This window comes from Podarcis filfolensis (genome assembly GCF_964270895.1).
Source record: "Podarcis filfolensis genome assembly, chromosome: 17".
NCBI classification, from domain to species: domain Eukaryota; kingdom Metazoa; phylum Chordata; class Lepidosauria; order Squamata; family Lacertidae; genus Podarcis; species Podarcis filfolensis.
The window spans coordinates 28,946,744-28,974,063 of record NC_139621.1 but is presented as its reverse complement, the minus strand read 5'-3'; the positions used below and the strand labels follow the sequence as shown (position 1 = coordinate 28,974,063).

The 27,320-nt window shown below is 43.7% G+C and overlaps 1 protein-coding gene across 2 annotated transcripts in view; it reads left to right on the top strand.

The window, feature by feature from the left end:
• Positions 1-27,320, top strand: part of SLC44A1 (solute carrier family 44 member 1) — an 83,707-nt gene that overhangs the window by 41,528 nt on the left and 14,859 nt on the right. For both annotated transcript variants that reach the window (XM_083593270.1, XM_083593269.1), the window contains exons 5-11: positions 4,985-5,078; positions 12,955-13,124; positions 16,393-16,482; positions 19,157-19,296; positions 21,027-21,213; positions 22,414-22,579; positions 25,896-26,052. In XM_083593270.1, coding sequence (XP_083449396.1) covers positions 4,985-5,078; positions 12,955-13,124; positions 16,393-16,482; positions 19,157-19,296; positions 21,027-21,213; positions 22,414-22,579; positions 25,896-26,052 — 1,004 coding nt within the window. The remainder of the gene's footprint in view (positions 1-4,984; positions 5,079-12,954; positions 13,125-16,392; positions 16,483-19,156; positions 19,297-21,026; positions 21,214-22,413; positions 22,580-25,895; positions 26,053-27,320) is intronic.

The window sequence follows — 27,320 nt, the reverse complement described above, 5'->3', positions numbered from 1 at the left end:
GCAGTTACATTCAAACCAGGAAAATATGGTTTGTGCAAACCATTGTTTGCCCACAATCCAGCACCACAAACCAGGATTGAAACAAACCATTTTTTCCATTTCAGAGAAAATAACAAAACAAGGGTTTGTGAAGAACTACAAAAGAAGTGCAGAAATCACTGCACATGAGGGAAGGAGGCCACATGTGAACCCAAGACTTAAGATTTTTTTGGGTATTAACACCAAAACATGGTTTAGCATTGTTTCTGAAGCAATTCAGTGCCTTGAAGTGTTGGGCTTTAGGTTTGCCGCAAAATGAAACAGAGGTGAAATATCATTAAAGAGCATATAAATATTGAGTTGTAGCTGCAAAACTGGATGCCTTCATCTTCCCCACCTTTAGTAAAACCTGTCTCTCCTGCCACCGTGGTGGCATTTTGACTGAGTGCATCAGCCTGACACTTACACAAGTGACACAAACATTTTATGATGAATGCATTTAATAAGAAGTTGAGAAGTTTCTCATCTCCCACAGCTTATAATCATAACCAATCATTCAACACTTAATTTATTATGTTACCAACAGTAGTGAAGGATTTTCTCTGCCCTGTGGTGTTGGAATGTAAAAATATGTAGCCATGTTGACTTCTAAAAAATTGATTTTGGCTCTTACTACATATATATACACAGTGGTACCTCGGGTTAAGTACTTAATTCGTTCCGGAGGTCCGTTCTTAATCTGAAACTGTTCTTAACCTGAAGCACCACTTTAGCTAATGGGGCTTTCCGCTGCCGCCGTGCCACCGGAGCACGATTTCTGTTCTCATCCTGAAGCAAAGTTCTTAACCCGAGGTACTATTTCTGGGTTAGCGGAGTCTGTAACCTGAAGCATATGTAACCTGAGGTACCACTGTGTGTGTGTGTGTGTGTGTGTGTACACACACACACAGCAGTCACGAAATTAAAAGACGCCTGCTTCTTGGCAGAAAAGCAATGACAAACCTAGACAGCCTCTTAAAAAGCAGAGACATCACCTTGCCAACAAAGGTCCGTATAGTTAAAGCTATGGTTTTCCCAGTAGTGATGTATGGAAGTGAGAGCTGGACCATAAAGAAGGCTGATCGCCGAAGAATTGATGCTTTTGAATTATGGTGCTGGAGGAGACTCTTGAGAGTCCCATGGACTGCAAGAAGATCAAACCTATCCATTCTGAAGGAAATCAGCCCTGAGTGCTCACTGGAAGGACAGATCGTGAAGCTGAGGCTCCAATACTTTGGCCACCTCATTAGCAGAGAAGACTCCCTGGAAAAGACCCTGATGTTGGGAAAGATGGAGGGCACAAGGAGAAGGGGACGACAGAGGACGAGATGGCTGGACAGTGTTCTCGAAGCTACCAGCATGAGTTTGACCAAACTGCGGGAGGCAGTGGAAGACAGGAGTGCCTGGCGTGCTTTGGTCCATGGGGTCACAAAGAGTCGGACACGACTAAACGACTAAACAATCGGTCTTAAGTGACACGTCTACATATCCCATGCTTCTGGTTTACTGAAAATCCTTTAGAGATGTTAAGATATGCTACCGATGTCAAAGCAACTGAGTTGTATTTGTCTCTAGAGAAAATGATTACAGAGCCTCCTGGTTTAAGAAGAGAGAGGCTTAAATCTATGCTAGATTTAGTACGGCATTATCTAGACCTGAGTATCCCAAGGTGAACAACAGTTGCATTTTAATTAAATTTAACTTGTCAAATTTAATCAAAGCCAATCAAATTTAATATCAGAGCCAAGAAATTGTCACCGAAGGCAATTCTTAGCACCAAATCAGTCCTAGGCATGGGGTTATTTTAAGCAAACCCTGCTAATTTCTGCCATATTTTCTCATAAGTACCATATTTTTCCATGTATAAGATGACCTCTATTTTTTTTTTAATCCAAAACTAAGAAGTTACTCAAAATTGTTGAGCTTTCTGCAGGGCACCAATGCTGCCCACTGAGTGAAGCAGAAGCTTTCACGGCAGCTGTGGGAAGATCAAGGAAATACCGTATTGTTCCACGTATAAGATGACCCCCAATTTTTGACTAACAAAATTTAGCAAAAAGCATTGTCTTATACACTGAAAAATACGGTAAGTGTGAATGGGGTCGTTGCCTAGGAGAAGTAGTCAAAGGTGCTATGGGGGAAAACGGCTTCTTGTAACCTTTGGATTTTTGCCAGATGGCATGTAGCCCCAAGCTGTCATTTGAACAGAAATGCAATTTTGAGAAGTTGTAATGGATACATAAGATGTTTTGGTTTGATATTTCACGGTTCAGTGGTATTGTGTGGGGGTCTTCTTCAGCGTCCTTCATAATAGCCTAGGACTGTCTGTATCTGTCAGTGCTGTCATGTACATTTATAGAGACAATATAAAAAGACTTTGTGGGGGAAAGAAACTTGAAACAATGTGCTTGGCTGCTGAGAGTGGCGGTACCTTTTCTTAATGGATCGTGTTTACATCAGCGACTGCCTATCACAAAGTGAACGAAAAACACTTTTGAGCACATTTTAGGTCCATTAAAATGTACAGAGGGATTGTCAAGAAGTGGGAGAAATTGGACTGTTTCTTATACTGAAACGCTCAACCTGCAGGTGCTTTTTGATGACTTGAAGATCACAAACCTTGCAAAGATTTTCCATAAACTTTCCTGTTATTTTTGGTACTCTCCTCCCCCCACCCCGATTCTCTGTGTCTCGGTAGCTAGGGTTTAGGGTCAAAAAAGGATTTCTTTGCAGTATTCTGGTACAACTTTTGTCTGCTGTAATTAAAAAAATAAAAATTCTTCTCTGCATTAACCTCTGTTGTGAAGCTAGTTTTTGAGTCAGAAGTTTGACAACTGTGGAGTAATTTCAAAGGAATCTGTGATCTTGTAAAAAGAAGGAAATGTCGGCATGTGATGACAATTCCCTCATTCCTTCTTGGTAAAGCTTTGTTGTGAATATGCTTCAGCAGAGTTGGATCACTGTCAGAAGAGGAATTTAAATAACTATGTATTTTCCAATAATTCTTAAAATATGAATATGAACAATCTGTTCATATCAATGAAGCTTCACCATGGAAGAATGATGGAGAAGAGCTTCTGTCTGGTAAGTCATGTGTAAATTCATGTGCAGTCAGTTGCTAGAACCATGTTTCTGAGAACCAGGGGTTTTATCAAGATTCTTCCAGAAAAATATCAGCAACGGCAAAAATTAAGTTGTCCACCATAGCCAATCTTCGACCAAAATGCACAGGTCATGGAGAAGGGTGGGTTTGCTTTAGGTTGTCCTCTTTGTAGCCCCAGAAAGTCTGGTAGGTCCCGCAAATGGAGACTGCACCCCAGTAAGTGCCTCGGAATCCAGTGGCATTGCGTGGGTTGCCAGTGCCCGGGGCCACATGGATGGGAGGGGGTGAGAGGGAGGGAAACTGTAAGCATGCACATTCAACAGCCTAATGGCGTCTGCATCACCCAGGAGATTGCAGCCGCAGAGATAAGAAGAGTCACTCTGTTGTCAGGAGAGGTCACTTCCTGGAAAAGCCATTTTCAACAGAGCCCAGGAAGCATACAGTTGTATTGAGGCAGCACTGGGGGTTGAAATTTTGCACCCCAAACAATTTTGTGCCTGGAGCAACTGCCCCTGTGGCCACCCCCACACTATGCCACTGTCAGAATCACCTGTAGTGTGCAGGGTTTCGGTGTAGTGGTTCCTGCACTGATAAATACTGTATTTTTCGCTCTGTAAGACGCACTTTCCCCCTCCTAAAAAGTAAGGGGAAATGTGTGTGCGTCTTATGGAGCGAATGCAGGCGGGAGGCTCTGCTCAGCGCTCCCTTTAAAGAGCCGCATGGAGCGTGTGTGCTGCTCTTGGGGGCTTTTCCCCGAGGAGGGAGAAGGGCTGCCCTTCTCCCTCCTCAGGGAAAAGCCCCCAAGAGCCACACACACACTCCACACACTCTTTAAAGGGAGCGCGGCTCTTGGGGGAGCCTTAGCCGCGCGCAGCCTCTTTGGGAAGTGGGAGCCTTCATCCCCTGCCCGGGAGAGGCTGCGCGCAGCCAAGCAAGAAGCCAGGACAGCCAGCGGGATCACTGCGCAACTGTCCTGGCTTCTGCGATTCAGAATATTTTTTTCTTTTTTTTTCCTCTTCCAAAAATTAGGTGGGTCTTATGGTCTGGTGCGTCTTATAGAGCGAAAAATACGGTAGCTACAGAACGGGTTTCCAAAAGGTCACAGAGTTTGAAATCCACTTCTCTTGAGCGGTTGCTGGAGAGTCCAAAGAGTTCAGTGGAAATGCGAAAGTTTGAGAACTGCCAGGACAACAAGCTCTGAATGTGCAAATAGATTGTGCCATCTCCGTTTCTTCCCCACAGAGACCTTGCTGCTCAGGGAAGCCTTTTCAGCGGCTTTCTTGCAACCCAGAAACGCAACTGCCTCCAGATAGACACACTAGGCCTAGGGGCTCTGCAGCTGATAAAAGGGAGCACACTTAAAATGTACAGTGATAAAAAAAACCTGATCTACTGTGAGCTCTGCGGCATGAATGTTTAATGCCCTTCTGCCATTCCTACTTATAACTTGTCACCCCTTGATACAAGTTTAAAGCTATGGGATTCGGTGGCTTGCTTCAGTTCACAGAGGGTGGCATTATTTAGGAGAACCATGCTGCTTTATCTCCACTAGCTATGGGGCTCAAACTCAGCTAGCGGAATGGAGAGTTCCATAATCTTTTGATCCATTGGGTTAGATCCTGATTCTCTTTATTCGTAGAGGTGGGTGGGGAGCTATTGCAGGTGTAAACTACTACACCAGTTCTTTCTTGGGGAGAACTAGGCTTTTTTGGGGGGGAGGCTTTATCTTTGAAAAATTGGTATTTTGTAGATCTAGCTTCCCTGCCGCTAAAGCTGTTCATGCTTATAATATCAATGGACGTGGTGGATCATTCCTCCTCAAGTCATGTTTTCCATTTTTCCCTTTCTTTTTTCTTTAAACAGGCTCCACTTTGTGTAGTTACGAACTAAAGCCATCTGAATACACTACAGATCCAAGGGCTGCCAAGCTTTGCCCCAAGCTCCCAGTTCCAGAGAGGTAATGAAATGACTGCTTTGTGTCTCATTCTTGTGTCAAAACATAACTTTTGTCGTTGTTAATATGAGATGAAATGACTCAGCAGCCTTAGCGCTAGCTCAGCATGCAGCCGCAGGGTATATTTATAGGTGTTCCCTTTAACGCCCTTGTCTAAGGAAAAGGACCAGTTTCTTATCTGATACACTTTACAAGTTAAGACAGCATTTAAAAATACATTGGAAAATGTGTTATATTGATACTGCTGACACCACTCAGCCTGGAACTTGGAGGAGTTTAGCGCTTTTAGGATGCTCTGCTATAAACAGCTTAGGGGTGTGTTTGATGCACGTGCATGAGAATGGTTCTTTGTCAATTGCGACAAAACTGTTGTGTCTTCTCTTGTATTTCACTGAGTGACACTTGGTTTGTTGGCTGGTTTTTGTTGGACCCCTAACATCCTGCTCCTGAGTTTCTCAGTCTAGAATGTGGAAAACTAGAGTCATAGCCATGCAGGGATCCCCTTTGTACCCACGGTTTAACATCTAATCTGGAAACAACCTTTGACACTGCTCGTAGTTTATTGAGCTTGTCTGATCAGCATATAGCCTCATAACTGAAGGAAACTGAAGGCCACTTAATGAAAAATTTAAACTGGTTATTCGGTCTGAACATTCAAACAGTTAATTTTTGACCGATTCTAATCCCCAAATCTCTAAAATGGTTGGATTTCTTGAATTTACGAGCACTTATCTTGCATTCAAGCCTTTGCCCCTCATCAGCACAGAAAGTAAACAAAACTTTTAGGGAATGAGATCTGCAAAACTCAGTTTTAATTTTTAAATTCAGAGACTTTAATTTCATTTTCTTTTCCCGTATTCCTAAGTGTAAAACCCCAACTTATGGCAGCCCTAACCAGTTCTGTAGGTTTGTGTTACGGTTTATTTGATCCAATAATTTGGATTAAAGGAAACCTATTATTAGTAAAAGTGACAACAGTAGGTTGTATTCTATTTTCCCTGAAATAACTGCAAAACAGTGTAATAAGGGGCCAGATAGGAAGCTTTTGAAAAGTGAAATGAGCACAGGGGGAGAATTCCACCCCACCCCCCAGACTTCTTTCTGTTTTTCAGGCTCATTTTTGATGCTAATGTTCTGTGGCGCTTCTGCCTTCCCAAAAAACCTTGTATGCCATGGTAAAAATGAAGGTCTGAATACGTATGTATGCATCTATGTGTTGGAAAGTGTGTGTGTGTGTGTGTGTGTTAATGTAGAATCCCTCCCGTCCATACAGAGCTCAGAACATTATTAAACGAAGGATTATACTTGAGAGAAGTTGCAATTCCATTAAGACATGTAATATCCCTGGATATAATCAACAGCCATTAATAAAAGAACAGAGGGCCACTTTGAATAAATTTATTATTCTGTTCGTTATTAAAAAAAAGGGCAGCACATCTCACACCTACCAGAGTCAGAACTCCTGAAATAGAAATTAGTCTCATGCGCTGGATTCTCAAGAGTCCCATTTATTCCAAGACATCATGTAGTAACCACTGACCTCATTTTTTATTCATTATAGCAAAGTTAGATTTTGTCTCCTACGCATAAAACCAGGTAGTAGATAATCCCTGGCTTCAGCAAAAGGGAGTTCAGTGTAGTAATGGCTAGCTATGGTAAATTTGGGGTTGCAGAGGACAAGGCCATCTCTGAGCAAGAGTAGTCCCAGATCAAGAGATTTTGCCGCCTGAGGCAAAGGACAAGATGGCACCTACCCCTATGCCATTTACAGTAGCCAGCCAGATTGGCAGGTGAATCTTATTTTAACGATGGGGCCAGAATACAGCAGGCTAGCTTATACAGTGGTACCTCGGGTTAAGTACTTAATTTGTTCCGGAGGTCCGTTCTTAACCTGAAACTGTTCTTAACCTGAAGCACCACTTTAGCTTAATGGGGCCTCCTGCTGATGCCGCGCCACCGGAGCACGATTTCTGTTCTCATCCTTAAGCAAAGTTCTTAACCTGAGGTACTATTTCCGGGTTAGCAGAGTCTGTAACCTGAAGCGTATGTAGCCTGAAGTGTATGTAACCCGAGGTACCACTGTATAGGGCATGGAGCAGGCTGTGTAACACATGCATCTGTGTCCACTCCCTGCTTCTCAGTATCTGCCGCCTGAGGCAACTGCTTCATTTTGCCTTATGCTGGGTCAGGCCTCCCCTGCCAACAAAGGGTTATGGCTAGTACCTGAACAACCATGAAACTGGTTTCAGTGAAGCCAAGGTGGCTTTACACTTGCTCTTCCTCAAACAACAATCAAGCCGCCCAGTGCTGCATAGCAGACTGCTTTCAAAATGGAGGGAAGTTTCAGGAGGAGGAGCTCACCTATGCCATGCTGGTTCGAAAACAGTTATTGCCTCGTAAAATTGCACCAACATGCAAATCACGTACAAACTATTCCACTTCATGGGCCTTGGCTGGTGGCGAATCTTTGACATTTGTGTAATTCTCTGATAACAGAAGTTGCTATTCCTGAATCTGCTGTTCACATTGTAAAGATAGAAAAGCAAAACCATGTTTAAGAACTTTTGTTCACACTGCCCACTACATGAGCGAAGTTTTATAAGTTTTATCTTTAATACCTTGCTTTCCACAAAAATCCCTTTATAGGGGGGAAATTATGAAAACTTTGCTCTCAGCAGTGAGTATTTTCATATATTTTGGGTGGAGAAGAATCCAAAAATTTGGTACCTAATGCTTCGACTCATGTGCCTTTCTCTCAGTCAAGTTGTGAATTCATAGGTAATGAAAATGTTTATTCATGTTTATTTTTATGTTATTCATTTATTATTTTAATAACAAGTGCTGTTATTGCTGTAATTATGTGTATGTTTTAAAATTTTATATATGTATATCTTTTTAATTCTATTAATGCTCACTTGTTTTTAATGATTTCCCCCCTATATTTTGGCAATTCTTGTTTTTATCTGTAAGCTATATTGACTCATGTCAGGGAAAAAGGCAGAGTATAAATATATATAGTAATAATATTTATAGTAAAATATAATAATAATAGATATAACATTATTATTATTACTGCTACTACTACTATTATTATTAAATAACACCTAAAGATTCCTAAGTGCTGCACAAAGATAAAAAAACAAGATAATGCCGGCCCATAACATTACAATATAGCAGACAGAACACATTTGCTTTCCTGTTTTTCGTTTTTGTTTTTATTTTGGCTTCCTACTTGTTTTGCTTTACATTGTTAGTCGCAATGAACGTTTTGTTGTAGGGTGTCCTGCAAATATTGTAAAATGAAACAAGCACATTTTAATAAAGGAGAAGCGGACAGAGAGGTAAATCTAGACCCCAGTTCTTAAGGTTCCCAAATCATTCTTGCGGTAGCCAGCTCAAACAGAAGCACTCTCACCTCTCTCCTTCTCTCTCTCTCGTATGTAGCCTGGTGGAATAGCCCCCCGCCCAGACAGTTCAGAGAGGAGAAGAACCAAATGCAGCTAGTTTCATAGCCAAGCAAGTAGAACAAGGCCTACTATCTGGTGCATCCAGGTGAAGCAGTTGCTAATAGACAGGACCTAATGCCACAATATATTTGAGTGTTTTTCTCCAGTGTTGTATGAGAGCTAGGTAAGATTTCTTCCATAGAAACTGGGATCCTCTTGCCTCAAGTGTATATTTTCTGTATACAGTCAAACCTGAGAACTCGAATGGCTCCGTTGCCGAACGTCGCAGTTCCCGAACGCCAAAAACCTGGAAGTAAGTGTTCCGGTTTTCAAACTTTCCTTGGAACATCCAGCGCGGCTTCCGCTTGAGTGCAAGAAGCTCTTGCAACCAGTCGGAAGCTGCGCCCAGGAACTCGAACATTTTGGAAATAGAACCGTCTTCCGGAACGGATTACTTTCGGGTTCCGAGGTTTGACTGTACAGCTAAAGTTTTAGAAAGTATGGTGTCTCGTAAGAAAGTATTCCGAATTAAGGGAAATGACTCTTACATAATGGTAATACTTACGGTTAGAATTGCTTTTTGCAAAACAAACAGCTTCAGGGATTTTATATCTTCCCCCTCATCATGCACAGGACAACATCAGGAACTCCATGCATCCTGGAACAGCTCCCTTCAGGCTGAGGTGATCGTGTTTTTGCTGGGGAGAGTGGTGGTGGTGGTGGACATGATGTAGAAAGGGTGAGGTTCTCACTGGCCCCTTCAGGCATTTGGAAATGAACTCCTAAATAGGGCTTCAGTAGAGGAGCATGGGACACGGGTGGCGCTGTGGGTTAAACAGCGCCTAGGACTCGCCAATCAGAAGGTCGGCGGTTCGAATCCCCGCGACGGGGTGAGCTCCCATTGCTCGGTCCGTGCTCCTGCCAACCTAACAGTTCGAAAGCATGTCAAAGTGTAAGTAGATAAATAGGTACCACTCTGGCGGGAAGGTAAACGGCGTTTCCGTGCGCTGCTCTGGTTCGCCAGAAGCAGCTTAGTCATGCTGGCCACATGACCCAGAAGCTGTACGCCAGCTCCCTCGGCCAATAAAGCAAGATGAGCGTCACAACCCCCAGAGTCGGCCACGACTGGACCTAATGGTCAGGGGTCCCTTTACCTTTTAGAGGAGCATGAAGGTGTGCTGTTGACTCTGTGGCCTCGCTAGCCTTTGCAATCTGAAGTTGTACAAGCCAATGAAGTTTTAGCACTCCATCTGCACATACTACGCTTTAGTCATTGCAGCTCGCTTGAGAGCTTACACTTTAGAACTGCTTGTCAGCTCTGTGGAAATGGAGGCTCTAAAAATTCTCTAGATGTGGCAGGTTGCAATTTCCTCTCAGTTTGGGGATAATAATTAGACAATGAGTGTTAAGTATGTTTGCGAGTGATTAAGTAATAAATCGTGAAAGGGATTTGTTGAAGGCAGCATATTCTACTCTGCCTGCATGAAGCGAAGGTTGAGCATTTTTTGAAAGACTTCCCATCGAGGACCCAAAAGGCATTGCATACTCAGCTTGCCATAACTTGCTTGAACCTGGCAAGTAAGACAGCAGGAACTGATTCAGAGACAGAAGAGCCTAGAGGTTAAATAACGCTCCCTTTGCATATGAAAGAGTGATTCTGTTCATTGATTCCAATTAGAAAGACGAGTGTCTTGCAAATAGAAATGCGAAAGCTTCTCTCTTTGCAAAGGGAAATAAAAATAGGTTTGACAGTCTGGTATATATTTTGGAGGCAGCAATGCTGCTGTCTGTGTAAGAAGAATGGGGGTTGATGGGAACATTAACAAGCCAGGAAGTTGTGCTTTTCTCCGTAGGCCCTAATTCCATGCAAAATATTGATGACTGAAATGTGGGATTTTCCTAACATTCTTTACGGTAGAGATTTGGATATTATTGCAAAAGCAATAAGTTGATACTTCGGCACCACTGCCGAAGCACGACTTCAGCAATGCTTTTGCAGGACATGGAGTAATATTATAAACTGGGAGCAAAATTTGTATTTAGCTATGGTATGTCAAAGTAGGAGACTTCAGCATGGAAATAAAACATTTAGGGAAGGTCTGCTATGTTTGGCATTCCAACACAGTTCTTTCTTAATGCTATTTTGCTACAATTGTTGGACACCTTTTTGTTCTAAGATCAGTGGAAATCTTAAAACCAGGATCTAAATCAGGAGGAGGCCAGTCCACTGTCCCTCAGACCTTGTCGGGGGCCGGACTATATTTTGAAGAGAGAAAAAAATGAACTAATTCCTATGCCCCACAAATAACCCAGAGATTCATTTTAAATAAAAGCACACATTGTACTCATGTAAAAACACCAGGCAGGCCCCACAAATAACCCGGAGATGCATTTTAAATAAAAGGGCACATTCTACTCATATAAAAACATGCTGATTCCCGGACCGTCCGGGGGCCGGATTTAGAAGGCGATTGGTCCGGATCCGGCCCCCGGGCCTTAGGTTGCCTACCCATGATCTAAATCAATCAGTGGCCAGCAGGTCTCATGTGACCGACACAGGCCTCCCATGCAGCTGGCCCAAGCATCCTGTAAAGAGTGTTGCCAGTTGCCTAAGCTGAGCTGAGTACAATTGCAAGGGGGGAAGGAAGAGCACAGGACATCAACATATATAAATCACAAGAAGGTGCATGTGTACATCATGCTCCTCTCAGCCTGCCAGACAGCTGTCTGACAGGCTGGGAGGAACACGTTCTGTTCTGTGCTGGGGTGGAGGGAAACCTGCCCTTCTCTGCCCCGGGAGGCTATTGCCATTGGGGCCCCTGCTTTTGAAGACATTTCCCCTCCTGCTTGGCTATAGCGGAGTTGAAACAGTCGTTAACCGGGCTCCTTGATACGGATAAAGCAAAACAAATTGTTGTGTTTGAGACTTTGGGCGTGGTAGCTGCAGAATTAGGCTTGGAATTCTAGGTATATTGCACTGGTGTGTGGAGGGTGTTTGTGAAAGAGTGAATAATGTTTGTGTGAGATATGTGGAGTGTGTGTGGGCGTGCATGCCCAGAGCACACCACTGGCATGCACCGCCTGTGTGCCCATATAGCCCTTAGGGGCTAAAAGGTTGCCCACTTTGATCTAAGGAGTTTTACATAGAGATCTACATTAGGGTTACCAGACGTCTCCGGTTCCTGGGGACAGTCCCCGGATTTGCAAATCTGTCCCCGGACAAATTCCGTCCCCGGAATGCCCCCAAATTTGCAAATCTGTCCCTGGGGAAAAATGGCAGTGGTAACCTCAGCAGCCTGGAGCCAGCCTGTTAGTGCAGTTGGCTCTGGCTGGCTTCAGGAGGTGCCCGCTGCCGTGGTGCTCACCATTTTTCCTGCGCCACGGCAGCAAGCAGCTCCTGAAGCCAGCCAGAGCCAACTGCACTACTAGGCTGGCCCCTCCTGGGCAAGGGCCGCCCACCCATGACTCCCCTGATCTGTCAAAACAAAGGGGCAAGGAGATCAGGGAAGGCTCGGGAGTCACAGGCAGGCAGCGTGCCTTTGCCCAGTTTTTTTAAAAAACTGTGCATTTATGTTTCACAGGGTGCAAAAGAAGGGCTTTGCACCTTTATACAATATGCATGTGTGCTTGGGCCCAGGGTCTTTCGCCTCACCATCCCCACTACTGACTCCCTGTTGCTACTCAGCTTCAAAAAGTGTCCCCGGATTCATTGACAAAAATCTGGTAACCATAATCTACATGTGCACCGAGAACTTCCAAGACTCCCTTCCCAACCCCCACAGCCCTATCTCTATTTTTCCCTTCCCCAACCTGCCACTGAATATCGACAGAGCTTTCGGAGCAGTATTCAGCATTGTATGTGGCGCTGTAGGTGGAGAATACATTAGCTGCTGCCCACAGGGGAATTGTCATGGTCCCTGGTATGTATACGTGTAAAACACCCTGAACTGCCTTTATGTCATGCTGCAGTCTCTAAAGTCTAAGGTGAGCAGCCTTACTTCTGGGAGTTACAGAAAATCGTCTGCCCGAGGCTCACCGCAATCTGAATATTTTCTGGAAATGTCTGAAAACCTCTACGTTACACATAATTAATTATATCTAGAGATATTGGACTAGCGGTGTATTTTTTTAAAAAAAAATGTATTTGGGGCTGATGGGTTTTGCTCTGTGTTCTGATTGATGGGACGGGAAACATCAGAATGTGCACTCCACCCTCTTCTTGGGATATCTTGGTTTTTAAAAACAGCATCACGACCCATTACAGTCATCTCCATTTACAGCAGCACCTTTCCGTTAACCTTGCAGCTCTTGGTTAGATGTTTACGAGGGTGGAGTGTACGGCATCAGTTCACCTTCCATTTGTGTGTTGATGTGGCATTTATATTACCTAGGAGTAATTTTTTTTTCTGATTTTTTTTTCCTTGTATCACCAGTGCACCTATTCCATTCTTCCATCGCTGTGCTCCTGTGAACATTTCCTGCTATGCCAAGTTTGCAGAGGCCCTGATCACCTTTGTCAGTGACAGTAGTGTCTTGCACAGGCTGATTAGTGGAGTAATGACCTGCAGAGAGATTATATTGGGACTTTGCTTGTTATCACTAGGTAATTGTTTTTCTCGTTCTTAGCTATTTCTACAGTACTGCAACAGGAGAATGTGAACATCTTCTGTCCCCACAATGTGGAAATAAAGCATGTTCAGTATTCGCTATTATAGCAGACGATTCCAAATTATATTTCCTACCCAGCAGCTGAATTAAATGTTTTTTTTAACATGTATGTGCATTTGACTCTCCTTATATGTAACTAATGTGGGGATTTTGACTCAGCTCTGTGTCACTGTCATTGAACCCTCTGCTTTCCTTTAAAACAACCTCCCAAGTGTACAGTATTCATAAGCCTTGGGCTTAAGCTTTGGGTTCAGATTGCTAAGTGAATGTTGATACTTAACCCTTAATATCTTCAGGGACTTGGGTTAAAAGTAGGGCTGATATTTTTATTTTTTTATTTAGTTGATCAGTCTCCCAGTTCAGTGGGAGATCACCTGAGAACCACATGTAAGGTGCTCCCTCAGAGATCTTGCAAAGCAAAACAAGAAGTCAATGAAAATATCATTTTAGTAAATGTGAACATTATCGTAGCTTTAGTATAGCTGCCCTTTTTGATCATGATTGCATGAATTGTGGAGCTTGCACTTTAATAAACAAAGGCTATCTATCATTATTGGAAGAAAAGGCCCATATTTCATAACTCTCCTATTCTCTGTTTCTGAAACATACCGTATTTTTTGCTCTATAAGACTCACTTTTTCCCCTCCTAAAAAGTGAGGGGAAATGTGTGTGCGTCTTATGGAGCGAATGCAGGCTGTGCAGCTATCCCAGAAGCCAGAACAGCAAGAGGGATTGCTGCTTTCACTGCGTAGCGATCCCTCTCGCTGTTCTGGCATCTGAGATTCAGAATATTTTTTTTCTTGTTTTCCTCCTCCAAAAACTAGGTGCGTCTTGTGGTCTGGTGCGTCTTATAGAGCGAAAAATACAGTACCTAACTAACCCTTAAAAAGAGTTGCATGTACCTTATGTTCTAGTCCCATGAATTAAAATTGTATCTGATTCTTTCAAATGAGAGCAGAGCAGACACACACACGCCCCCCCCCCTTTTAAAAAATAACCTTTTCAGTGACAGTTGAGAGGACACTTCGAAATGTCCAAATGAAGTCATATAAGTGCAGCAAAAGGAGAGCACAGACCCAGATGCACATCAGAATGTGTCCTGGGATGTTTATCCAAGTGTAGACGTTCTCTGCCTGCTCTCAGTGAGACGCAGCATACTTGAATGGGCATTCTGAAGCACATTCTGGCATGGGTACAGCTGGGTTGGCTTTAGAATGAGGGCAGCACAGTTTTGCTTTCCTTGGCATCGCCCTGTAGTCAAATCTGTTTGGCTCTAGGATGTTATCATTTTACATGATCCTCAATTGGCTGAGATTATGTAGCAAAGGAGAAAGAATTTTTATTTTTTTAATTAAAAAAATGGCACAGAAACAGCAATAGAGGAGAAATGACTGCAATAAAGAGCAGTTTTGGGCAGAATGCTCGCCCCCCTATAAAACTTCACTTTAACTTTAAATGTTCAAGGGTGAACATTCAGTGCAGTCTTAATTAAAATCGGCTTTCAGTGATTGATCAACTACTTACTTGAATAATCGATTAAATAGATTAGAGATTGCAGCCGTAGCTAAAGCCTCTTCTTAATTTTGTGCAGAGTTGGAATAAAAACAATACTTGCATTATTACGTGACATTGGAGTTTTGGTATGAATTAACCCAGACAGAAGCCAGCAACAGCAATTCCAGTGTTAATCCTTTGCCAAAACATATTGCATGGTATCCAATGGTTCCCATTTGTCTGCAGATGAGACTCTGCTTGTGCAATAGGACCTCTCAAATCTGCTTCAGAAAGTTGAGAGACCCTCTGAAGCAGATCGTGGCACATGGAGGACTTGCCAGAGGGGTAAAAGAAGAAGAAATCCTGTCACGCAAGCAGAATTTCACCTACAGCTTCTAATTATTAATACTAAAGTTTCTGTTTAAATATATACTAATCTGATGACTGAATAGAATAGAAAAAGCCGATGGAAAACTCCATTGATTAAAAATGGAAACCAAACTGGCCCAGCTGTTATATACCCCCACAGGGGGGAAATGATTACATCAGTTATTGATTATTGATTATATCAAGGCCTGTTACAATAGGATTAATAGACAATTAAAATAACCGCGAAGCACAAGCACGTTAAACTCATCACTTTGGGAGGAATAGTGGAAATGTAGACCTCTGAAACTTGGTAACTAAGTTAAATTGATTGTTGCCAAGTTACAGTCAGTGTAGCTGATTTTTACTTAAAAGCCTTCACATTTCATGCAGCAGTGAATATTCCAAATGTCGGTGAATGCTGGCATGCATGTGTGAATGTTAACAATCCCAGTTGAAGTTACTAAATGTCTGAAAACAGATAGGCATTTCCCCATTTTATCAGTATTCACTGGCGTATGTTCTGAGTCGCATTTAAGTGATTGTCAGCATTCACCTGTTCTTCTGTGTTTTTGGATACTTGCTAATTTTAGGCTTTTGCTATAGTATACCTCTACATTTGCACACACATAAACAAACTTGGTTTGTTTGATGTGAATGACCAACCAGGTTCCTTTCAGGAACAGTGGCCACCTCCCAGATTATACCTGCAACCTGGAAGCCATTGAAGCTCTTCATGCTTTTCCAAGGCACTGTAGTTTGTAGGATAAACTCGCCCATGATGGCCTTATGATCCTAAGTGCCAAGAGACAAGACCTTCATGTTCCAAATCAACAAAGAGCTAGACAAGTAGAAGATTGACAGTGAAAAGATCTTATTTAATGACCTCTCCTGAAAAACGCAGCTCAAGCATAAAGTAGCATGTGGTTCTTATCACAATCTTGACATCTTAATTCATACTTGTCATAATAATTGTGCTTTTTGAGCATGTGTGTGTCTGCATGCAACTTTTTGGGTTGTGCTCAACATGAGTTGTGCAGTATTTTTGCAACTCATGATAATAAAGTTGCAGTTCTATCATGTCAACATTAGTTCTGTCATTGTATGTGTCTGCATCTCTCTGTTAAATACATATGTCCCATGATGTGCAAATGTTCATATAGGGTTGGTTTGTTTAACTGGCAAATCAGACACTGAGTAGGATGGCTAGTTTATCTTGTACATTTTTGTACAAACAGTTAAAAAGTGAATTCAACTGTATTTGTATTAATAAAGTCTCTTTTTTGTTTTTGCTGTTTCCACTTTAAATAATTACCCTTCTTGTTTTCTTTTGTTTTCTGCAGTGCTTTCCATGATTATGATGGTGATAATAAGATACATTTCAAGAGTACTTGTTTGGATTTTAACAATTCTTGTTGTTCTGGGATCACTTGGTAAGTTGCTGAAGCTGGTCGATGATGATGATGATGATGACTGGGTTGCCCTAGCCACTCTGGGCAGCTTCCAACAAATTAAAACATAGTAAGACATCAGACATTAAAAACTTCCCTATACAGGGCTGCCTTCAGATGTTTTCTGAAAGACAGATAGTTGTTTATTTCCTTGGCATCGGATGGAAGGATGTTCCACAGGGCGGGTGCCACTACCAAGAAGGCCCTCTCTCTGGTTCCCTGTAACCTCACTTCTTGCAGTGAAGGAACCAGCTGAGCCTCAAGCGACAGCAAAGGATCCAGGAGTACTGCCAAGCTACATACCCACTCCTTTGGAGAGAACGTAACCCCATCAAGAGCAGGCAACCTCCCATCCATCCGGTCTAGGGAACCACCCACTAACAGCTCCTCAGTCTTATCTGTATTGACCTCCAGTTTGTTGGCTTTCATCCAATCCATTACAAAGGCACATCCACTGCCTCTCCTGCAGCCGTAACGAAGAAGTAGAGCTGTATGTCATCGTCATATTGCTGACAACGTCCTCCAAAACTCTGGATGGCCCCACTCAGCGGTTTCACCTAGATGTTAAATAACACAGGGGATCAAATTGAGCCCCGAGGAACTCCACATTGAAGGCTCCATGGGGTTGAAAAGTACTCCGTAAGCAACACCCTCTGGTTGTTGAGCTCCCAAGTAGGACTGGAAGCACCGCAAAGCGATGACACCTACCCCCAACTCAGACAGCTTCTCCAGGCAGATACTATGGTTGGTGGTATTGAAAGCCGCTAAGAGTTCGAGGAGAATTAACTAGGACATATTTCCCCTGTCTCTCTCCCAACAAATGCAGGGCGACCAAAGCAGTTTCTATGCTAAAACTGGGCCTAAACCCCAATTGAAATGGATCTAGAAAATCCCATGTGTGTTTGTGTGTTTGTGGTTTTTTTAAACTAGTGTGGTCCTATGCCGGACACCCTCTATCTAAATGGTCCCTTAGCTATGGGTAACTATCTGCCAGAATCCAGATCACATGCAAGCCTCGTTCCCAACCTTGTCATGGGCCTCATCCAGCCCCTGCCCTTCCCATGTTGTGCAGGAAATCACTGCATGGAGCTTCTACTTGTGTACATTTGAATACGAGTAGAACCCCTTGGAGTGATCAGAAACCCAGATAAAGCAGGGTCTCTGGTCACCTGGAAGACTTTACTTGTGTTCAAGTGAAGCCTGTGCAACGCTGGGAAGGTCAGGGACGGAGCCAAGGGTGGGGGATGCACACAATGGCATTGTTGAGGTGGGGCTTGTGTATGTCCCCTGCTTCTGTTCACACATTGGCATTTGTCTGCTCAGGCAAATGTTGAGGCATGACTCGAGAACGGGGCGCATACGTCCTCCTGGGTTGTTCTATGAGCATTGCAAAGATGGGAGTTCACTTTCCTGCCTTTAAAGAGAGACACTGGAAGAGATCAGTAGGGAAGTGATGCTTCCCTTTGTCCTTCTTGCTTCCTTTAAAACCATTCACCTTCTACTTCAGAAACAATTGATTTGCAGCCATTGTTGCACTATTAAAGCTATGCCCATGGGAGCAATATCCATTTGGTTTAAGGATTTATGGGACTGAATGAGGATGCAGCCAATTATTAAGAAGAAAAATAAAGGGACAAAGCATTGGCAATATTTACATTCCACAATCGCCTCCCATTGATGATTTCAGGGAATAAGACTTTGCTGAATAGAAAAGTGCAAAAGAAGCAGGCAAGGGAAATATAGCGATACAAGATAAAAAGCAATAAAATTACAAGAGTGTTCTTTGGCTGTCTTTGCCCTAATTGTATTGCTGCGCTGCATCAATATTGGCATGAGGCATTTGTGAAAAGCCACCCACAAACGGAAGTTTTCTTCAAGCCAGCAGTTGGAGAAGGAAGCAGATAACCCTTCCCACCTCAGAATCCTTGGCCAAGATGATTTGGAGATCGGAGAAGAGGGCATTTATTTATAGAATTCCGAGTTTCAGTTTCCAGCAAACAGAATGTGCTCAAAGCAGGATACAAAGGACCAGGGAAAACAATAGTTTGAAAGAGTATTAAGCAGTTAAGATGGTTGTCTCCTGTCAAGTTATCATTTCAGCAAAAACAGCATCCACCCAAGGGAACTGGGAAGTTCAGCCAGGGTAAAAAATGTATTTTGGGGGGAAGGGCAAATGAATGCTCCATTGATCCCAGCTTAAAAAAAAAAAAAAAGCCCTCTTAGTTCTCACCAGTGATGAAGGTGGAATGCAAAGCAAGGCCTCAAGAAATAGAGAGACATCTATGAGCACGCTTCAGGGAGAGGTGCCAGTTGCGATTCTGGTTCGTGCCGATCATCCTATCCTAGCCTATTGAGTGTCTTAGTTAATAATTCCTGTGTCTAACCTTTTCTTGCCTGGAACTCCTCAGCTTCTAATTACGGAACAGCATCATAGCTGTGGTAAGATGTCTTGTAAAAAGCAAGCCTTCTTTGATCAGTTGTCTTTTGCGATATCAGAATGCCACACCGTCCTGACATTTATGTTGCAGCAGATCAGTTAAGTCTGAATCTAGCCTGGTAAAGGATGAAACTGGCCAAGCTAATTGTGCTCCTTATACGTTATTACACATATGCTGTGAAACTGAAATGCACAATATCTTCTTCTTCGTGAGCACAGGTGGTACAGGAGTATTGTGGTGGTTGTACGCCAAGCAGCGGAAGTCTCCTAGCGATACTCTTACAGTTGATCAGCTTCAAATAGCCAAAGACAATCGTCAGGCCCTTCTGATCTATGCCATTGCAGCTACGGTCTTCACGGTACGTATTTAATAGCTGTGGAGTCAGGGCTCCTTGACACATGCTGCATATCTGTGTAGGCCAGAGCAGGAAGCAAAGTATTTAGCTTCACGGCTGCAAATGACAGCTTTCTCGTTCATGCAGTAAGCATTTGCAGTTCATATGTGCAATGCTGTACACAGGTACAGGCCTTTCCCCCTAGTCCCTGTAGGAAAAAGTGAAGCAACCCTCGTACGTTGTGGAGTATCAGGTAGGTTTTCTGTGCAGGAAGAAGGCAGGCAGGCTTGTATGCTGCCTCCCACAGGGCCTGGAACCTGCCACATCAATTAGGATACTGGGTTGTATCCAACATCAGTCATACTGAGATTCTGGAATTAATGAAAATTAACGGACACGACCAACAAAGATGCATTCATTTCAATGGGTCTTTTCTGAAAAATTAGTTGATGCAACCCGTAGTGCATATGTCCTTCTCATGTCAACCATGTGCCCCTTTCTCCCAATTCACGTTATGAGCTCTATACTTGGTAGGGAAAGTGCACAAAGCCAGGGTTTGCTCCTGCATATTGCCAAATGTGAAACTGAGCAGGGGCGGAGGAAGGGGGTGCGTGGGTGCCACTGGGGGGGGGTGACAAAATGCCAGGTGGCACTCACCGCGGAGCCTGCAGCACACTCTAGCCATGCATCTCTCCTGGGAGAGACGCGGTGGCTTGGGCGCCCGCAGGCTCCACGCTGCCCAAACGGTCTGTCCGCTGCCTCCCCCCCAGCTGTAGGGCGGCTGAGTGGGAGGAGGCAGGCAGACTCCGGCGACCCCAGAGGTTTGCCTCGCCCTGCCCCTATGGGCGTGCCACCCCAGGCGCCCAAGCGGCTTCCTCCGCCGCCGGCACTGAGATCTTATGTGAACCAGCCCATAGAAATCCATTGACAGCAGTGCAGTTATACCAACGTTACGGTTGTTGTTTTCTTTCTCTATGTGTGGGAGTGAGAGATGGACAGGTGTCAGTGGTACCGAAGGGTTTTTGTTTTGTTTTTAGCATAAGGATGAGTTTGGAGGCAAGGAGAGGGATATATAAAATAATAAAGCTTAAATTTACATATGGAGCTAGTTGTAGTGTTCATCTGCATGGTGATGTACAGTGGTACTCTGGATACGAACGGGATCCGTTCTGGAGCCCCGTTCGCATCTAGAAGCAAATGTAACTAGCGACGGCACGTCTGAACACACTCGTGTCGCTTTTTGCCGCTTCTGTGCATGCGCGTGACATCATTTTGAGCGTCTGCGCATGAACGAGCGGTGAAACCCGGAAGTAACGCACTCTGTTACTTCCAGGTCGACACGGAGCGCAACTCAAACGCGCTCAACCTGAAGCACATTCAACCCGAGGTATGACTGTAAGCTTTGCTCTTAAACCAGAAATGTAAGGAAGTGGAAGTATAGTAAAATATCCTTGGTTAAATACACACTTCAGTAAGTTACCACTTTTTGAAACACTGGTGGGCAGCAAAAGGGCCACATCAATTGGTGAGTGGCCTCAGGTTTCTCTGACCAGTTATGTGCTGTGATGCCCATAAATGCATCCATTATTGTTAGTAGGTGGCTCATGAAGTCAGGATGACATCATACATTTTGTAATGAAGACTAAGGCTAGGAACATTACATATAAAATTAAATTTCGGAGCTGTGGGTGAGACTTTTGAGTCTTGTCTCAGTAGGTAAAATTCATCTAAAACAAGTCTCCTTCCTTTTGTAGGTTATCTTACTGTTGATAATGTTAGTTATGCGCAAGCGAGTATCTCTCACCATTGCCTTGTTCCACGTGGCTGGCAAGGTCTTCATTCACCTGCCACTACTCGTCTTCCAGCCATTTTGGACGTTTTTTGCCCTCATGCTCTTCTGGATCTATTGGATCGCGGTCTTGCTCTTCCTAGGTACCACAGGTATGTAAATCCCACACAATTTCATAATTCCTTTCTCCTTCTTTTTGGCAACCTCAGAAAGTGTTAGTGTCGCTCTTCTCTATTGACTGAATCAAATGAAATTCAGCCAAGTAAATGAGTCTGCATTAAAATAAATGAAAACAAAACAAGGCATGAGTACTGTTAAATGCAGCATGGCTGATCTTTATGTATGAGCACATTGAGCTGTGGCTTCGCAGCAGGTGCGCATGGATGTTAAAGGCAGGCACTGAACTTTGCTGCTTTGTGTCTGCAGGAAAAGCATGTGAAAACTCCAGCCAATCCTGAATATGACAGCCCTTTTATTTCCTGTGATCTGCGATAGTGAATGCCTTTCACCAATATTTAAAATTCTTCACCCTTTGCTGATTTGTTTCTGAGCCCAATTAGAGTGCTGATTTTAGCTTTTAAGGCCCTGAACAGTCCACTACTAGAATAGCTGAAGGATTGTCTCTTACCTGCCTAATCAGGGGTGAGGAGCTGGTTCTGGCTGGCAGGCCAGATTTCTGTCTCCCTCACCTCACCCCCAGACCAAGTCTGACAGGTGGGCGGCGTGTTTTTGCACACACAGTTTGAAGTCAAAAACCGCTTGAAATCAGAACAGCAAGCACCGTGCAACTGGGGGTTGCAAGACCCAACCACCAGCTGACCACGAGCGCTTGCGCGTTGCTGCGCATGGCGCTTTGCGGACCCGACAATCAGCTGATCGTCGGAGCCTGCAGTGCCCACGCCTTTGCCCAGGCCTCTGATCAGCTGATTGGTGGTTCCTGCAAACCCCCTTTGGCTGATCTGGGTCTTTACCCACTCCAAACCTGACGTCATGTATCGTGTAAGGTGTAAGACGTGTGCACGATATATCAGGTGTTGGTGGGGGAGCTTGGTAGGCCTAATGAGACCCACAGGCAGGAAGGACCCCAGCCCAGCTTCGATTAAGTTCTGCATTCCCCACTCTTTATGAGTTAGCAGGCGGTTACACAGCAGAGGGACATTTCTGCTTTGTGGCACCATCGTTCTGAAATGGCCTCCTGAAAGAAGCCCTTTTGGACCCATTATTGCTGGCCTCATAAAGCAAGGAGTTGCTCCATGAGCATAATTCTTTTGTGCTGATATTAAACATGTTGTGTTGCTTTGGAATGGCTATTTTGAATGCCTTTCTCCCTTGCTCTTCATTTCTGCTTGTAGGTAGTCCTGTCAAAAACGACCAGGGCTTTGTAGAGTTCCAAGTTGCAGGCCCACTGAGGTACATGTGGTGGTATCACGTCGTGGGGTTAGTTTGGATCAGTGAATTCATCCTTGCCTGTCAACAGATGACTGTAGCAGGAGCCGTTGTGACATATTATTTTACAAGGTGAGAGATTCCGGGGCAGTTTAATCACGAGAGGCTGGTTCTCTAAAACCTCAGAAGTAAACAGGGCATGGGCAGATGGTGTAATGAGAAGATGAAACTCGAAGGCAAAGCCTCCAGTAATGTGCTTGGCTGGTTTTGATCTGTTATAAATGCATTCGCTCCAATACAGTCCACTCGATTATTCACCTAGGACACAGTTTCTGTGTAAACAGTACCTTGGTCAATATTGGATCTGATAACGTATGCAGTGGCTGTTTAGCATATGACTATATCAGAGGCGATCAAAGTTCAATACTGCTGGGTGTGGTGCTTTGTTTGCTGAGGCCTGTAGGCTAAATATGAAAAAATGCTAAGTACAAAAAATATATATTGTATGTTAGATGAGCAACAGAGAGCACTGTTCCCACCCACCCCTGCAGTTACGCTGTTCTGATCTGTATGACCTGTGCCATGGGTAGGCAAACTAAGGCCCGGGGGCCGGATCCGGCCCAGTTGTCTTCACAATGCGGCCCATGGACGGTCCGGGAATCAGCGTGTTTTTACATGAGTAGAATGTGTGCTTTTATTTAAAATGCATCCCTGGGTTATTTGTGGGGCATAGGAATTCGTTCATTTTTTTTCTTCTTCAAAATATAGTCCGCCCCCCCAAAAAAGGGTCTGAGGGACAGTGGACCAGCCCCCTGCTGAAAAAGTTAGCTGACCCCTGACCTATGCAGTGGGTCAGAACAAGTCTCAAATGAGAGAGGGTGCATTTTGTTAAGAATCACCATTCTTCAAATTATTTCATTTAAGTTAGACAGAAGACTGTTCCCTTCAAGGTTCAAGGGAGTAGTTTCCTGTCTAATGTGAATGAAATTCAGTATTGGAAGGGGGGATTTATTAAATGTGATATTATTTATATTATAAATATAACTCTAAATCAAAAGTTCTCTTACATTTATTAAAGCACCCAAAGATGATGATGATTATAAATCACTTTGCTTGTAAAACTCAAGGGAATGAACTATACCAATGCAACATTTCCATTTACAGCAGCTTAAAATGCTGAAAGCACACTAAAACCAACAAATCACTGCTTGCAGACTGAAAGTATTCCCCTAAATGAGGGTATTGACTCTCCTTCCAGTCTCTTCATGAATTTAGACATCTTCAGGTGTCACCAGAGAGGGCTTTTTTGTTTTTATGAGAACAGTATGTGTCCACTGGCGTCTTCCACAGTCTCTGGCTGTCTCTCTGGCAGTCTCTCTCATGTTATGCTCCTCATGCAAGTGGACCACGCCCAAGTGAATAAAATGGATGAAAGTTACATCCTGGGCTCCTGAGGCAACAGGTTCCTCATGGTGACTTGGCATGGTTTAATTTCTGTCATATACCTTAAGCCAGGGGTCAGCAAGCTTTTTCAGCAGGGGGCCGGTCCACTGTCCCTCAGACCTTGTTGGGGGCCAGACTATATTTTGAAGAAGAAAAAATGAACAAATTCCTATGCCCCACAAATAACCCAGAGATGCATTTTAAATAAAAGGACACATTCTACTCATGTAAAAGCACACTGATTCCCAGACCGTCCACGGGCCAGATTGAGGCGGCGATTGGGCCAGATCCAGCCCTGGGCCTTAGTTTGCCTACCCATCCCTTAAGCTTCTCTCTCTCTTGAAATCGGCCGTTGTTGATTCACAGGCCTGTTTGTAAATAACCCAAGTTTTGCATGTTCTTTGCTATTTCTGTCAGGGACTTTTTCCTGTGTTCATCAAGAATACTTGTGTAACTCTTAAAGCTATGTTTTTAAGAAATGAATTGCAGTCCTGTCTGAAAGGAGAAGAATGGGCAAAGAGGCAGAGCAGAGGATAAAGACCACATGAGATGTTTTAAGCACAAGTGAAAACTAGTGTCCGGTTTGTAGGATTTTTACCCAAGCGTACTAGTGGTTTAATTTGAAGTGGATAGGTTTGTCTTTCATCTAAACCAGTGTTTCCCAAACTTGGGTCTCCAGCTGTTTTTGGACTACAACTCCCAGCATCCTTAGCTAGCAGGACCAGTGGTCAGGGATGATGGGAGTTGTGGTCCAACAACAACTGGAGACCCAAGTTTGGGAAAAACTGATCTAAACTGTTGGTTTATTTTAGCCCCATAATATGTATAGCCTGGCACTCTGATTGTTTTGGTCTAGATAGCTAAACACACATACCGGTTCTTTGAATCAATTTCACTCCTGCAATAAGATCATGATACACCTGGATCTCCTTTAACAGCCTTCATTATAGTAGGAAACAGATGCAACAATCTCAGCTTAATAAATGATGTGCTTCTGTTGTGGATAATCTAAATCACAGTTTCCTGTTACATCTTGTCAGGGAACTGCCATCGGGACTAGAGGAGGAGGCGAGGCTCCACAGCGATGCTGGAGAGGGGCCAAGCAGGGTGAGAGGCAGGTCTCCAGCTGGGGAAGAAAATCAGTGCAACACCAGGGATAGAGGGGGGCCGATGGGGGAAGCAGAGAGGAGGCTCCAGGACTCTTCGCAGGAGACCAGCGAGGAGAGCACAGGTCCTCCGCTGCCCACACCCACCCTGCGCAGAAGACTTCCGCGCAGGGAAAGTAGGCGGCGACTTGGCGTCAAAGAACTTCTTTGCTGGAAGAGGTTCAAGAAACGCCCACTGACAGATTCTGCCAGCGACTGAACAGCCACAGAGGGGATGGCTGTCCAGAGAGAAACGGTTTAACCAGGCAACCTAGCCCAGAGCAGCGGTAACTTACGCACAAGCAACCCCTAAAGCCATTACACATCTGAATGGGGAAACTGTGGTTTGATCTCAGTTTACTAACCAGGCTCTAAAATCCTGGTTTCAGATCCTGGTTAGCTTGGCTTGTGTCTTTTGATACTTTTACGAAATTGGTGCCATCATTTTGTCTGCCGTAGTATATGGAGACAATTGGATCAGTTCTGTGTGAAATCAAAATCTTATTTTCGGCTAATGAAGCAGAACTTCATAGCCATCTCAAAGCCAGCAAGGGGCTGCCATAATGCGAGATGCAAAAAATTAATTTGAACAAGAAAACACATGGTATCAGTTAACACTGTAATAGACAAGACATGTTACTAGATAGTTCTGCCTTCTTAATCAAGAATCCCTTTAGTGTCTTTGTTTCTTGGGCTTTACGGACAGAGGTCTTAATGATTGCTGAGACTCACTACAGAACTACCATTGTAGGGTCCTTCACATCTCAAGTTGGCCTCTGAGTAACACTGTTGCTACCTGTTTTTGTCTGCTGATGCTATGTGTTGTCACTGTTTTTGTATTTTTTAATTTCTCTCTACAGAGAAAAACGGAATCTGCCATTCACACCTATTCTGGCGTCTGTCAATCGCTTGATCTGTTACCACCTAGGAACTGTGGCTAAAGGGGCTTTCATTATTACCTTAGTGAAGATTCCACGAATGATACTCATGTATATTCATACCCAAGTCAAAGGAAAAGTAAGGGGAACACTTTGCTATAGAAGTGTGGGCCATTGGTGGAACTGACAGATGAAAAATGTAAATAGAGAATAAGAACAGCCCAGCTGGGTCCCCAAAACTGATCTAGTTCAGCATTTTGCTTCCCAAAGTGACAAGCCAGATATACCTCTGGATTAAAAAGGAGAGTTGCCTTCTCTCCCTCATGAGTAAAACAAGCCTTCTGAAGCAAAAGTGGTAAAAACACCTATTTGGGGGTAGTGCAGAAAAAGGGCAAAAAACAGATTCTGTTGGGGCCTGATTTTTTTATTATTTAACTAAATGCACATTTAGAAAATGCACATATATCTTTAGAATGTCATTTGGACAATTTAATAGTCAAGATCAGTGTTTCCCAAACTTAAGTCTCCAGCTGTTTTTGGACTCCCAGCATCCCTAGCTAGCAGGAGCGCAGTGGTCAGGGATGATGGGAATTGCAGTCCAAAAACGGCTGGAGACCCGAGTTTGGAAAACGCCGGACCAGATGTTGGCGGAAACACTTGTCCTACCTTTTTAGACTTCTGTAATGATTTAAAGCTCAACCTGTTCAAAAAGGGGTTGTCAAAAATAAAGGCTGTGTCACAGTATGACGTGGCTGCTGTTTCAGATACAAAGGAGGGATCTCAATGTTCTTTTCAACACGGCAGAATTTTCAGGTTGTGGAAAAAGAAATGAAGCCAGACTTTAGAGAGCTTTCGGCAAGCTTTCTTCATGACTGAAGTTTACCTTATAACAACTTTATACGGGAAAGTGGATGGTGAGATTCTTGGCCACTACAAGAGTCTAGATAATGAGGAGGGTGGGCCCCAAAGCCTTGTCCCATATGATCTGTGGGTTGATTCAGGCATGACTACCAACCACTTTTTCCTCTGGAGTGATGGTGTCTCAGCATGAACCAGGCTAGACACAGAGAGGGCCATTTCCACAACTGCAGGAATAACTTTTGTCACCACAACTGTGGAAATAGCTATGAACTGTCTCCGTGTACTGCCTGGGTTAAACTTAGGTTTCTTTGCCTGATTCCAACTTCCACATGACTTCTCTCCCTCATGGCGGGAAAAAGAAGCTTTTTTTGCATGTTTGACTTGGTCTTACATCACCACCAATTACAGGAGCCATTGTATTAAAGCTGGGCTCTGAGCCCTTTGTTACAGAGGAAGCATATGTGTAAATTGAGACTTGTATATGAAAGTACTTACCATTTAGATACCAACCTACGCCCTAGCACTTAATGCAATTTAATGTTTTCT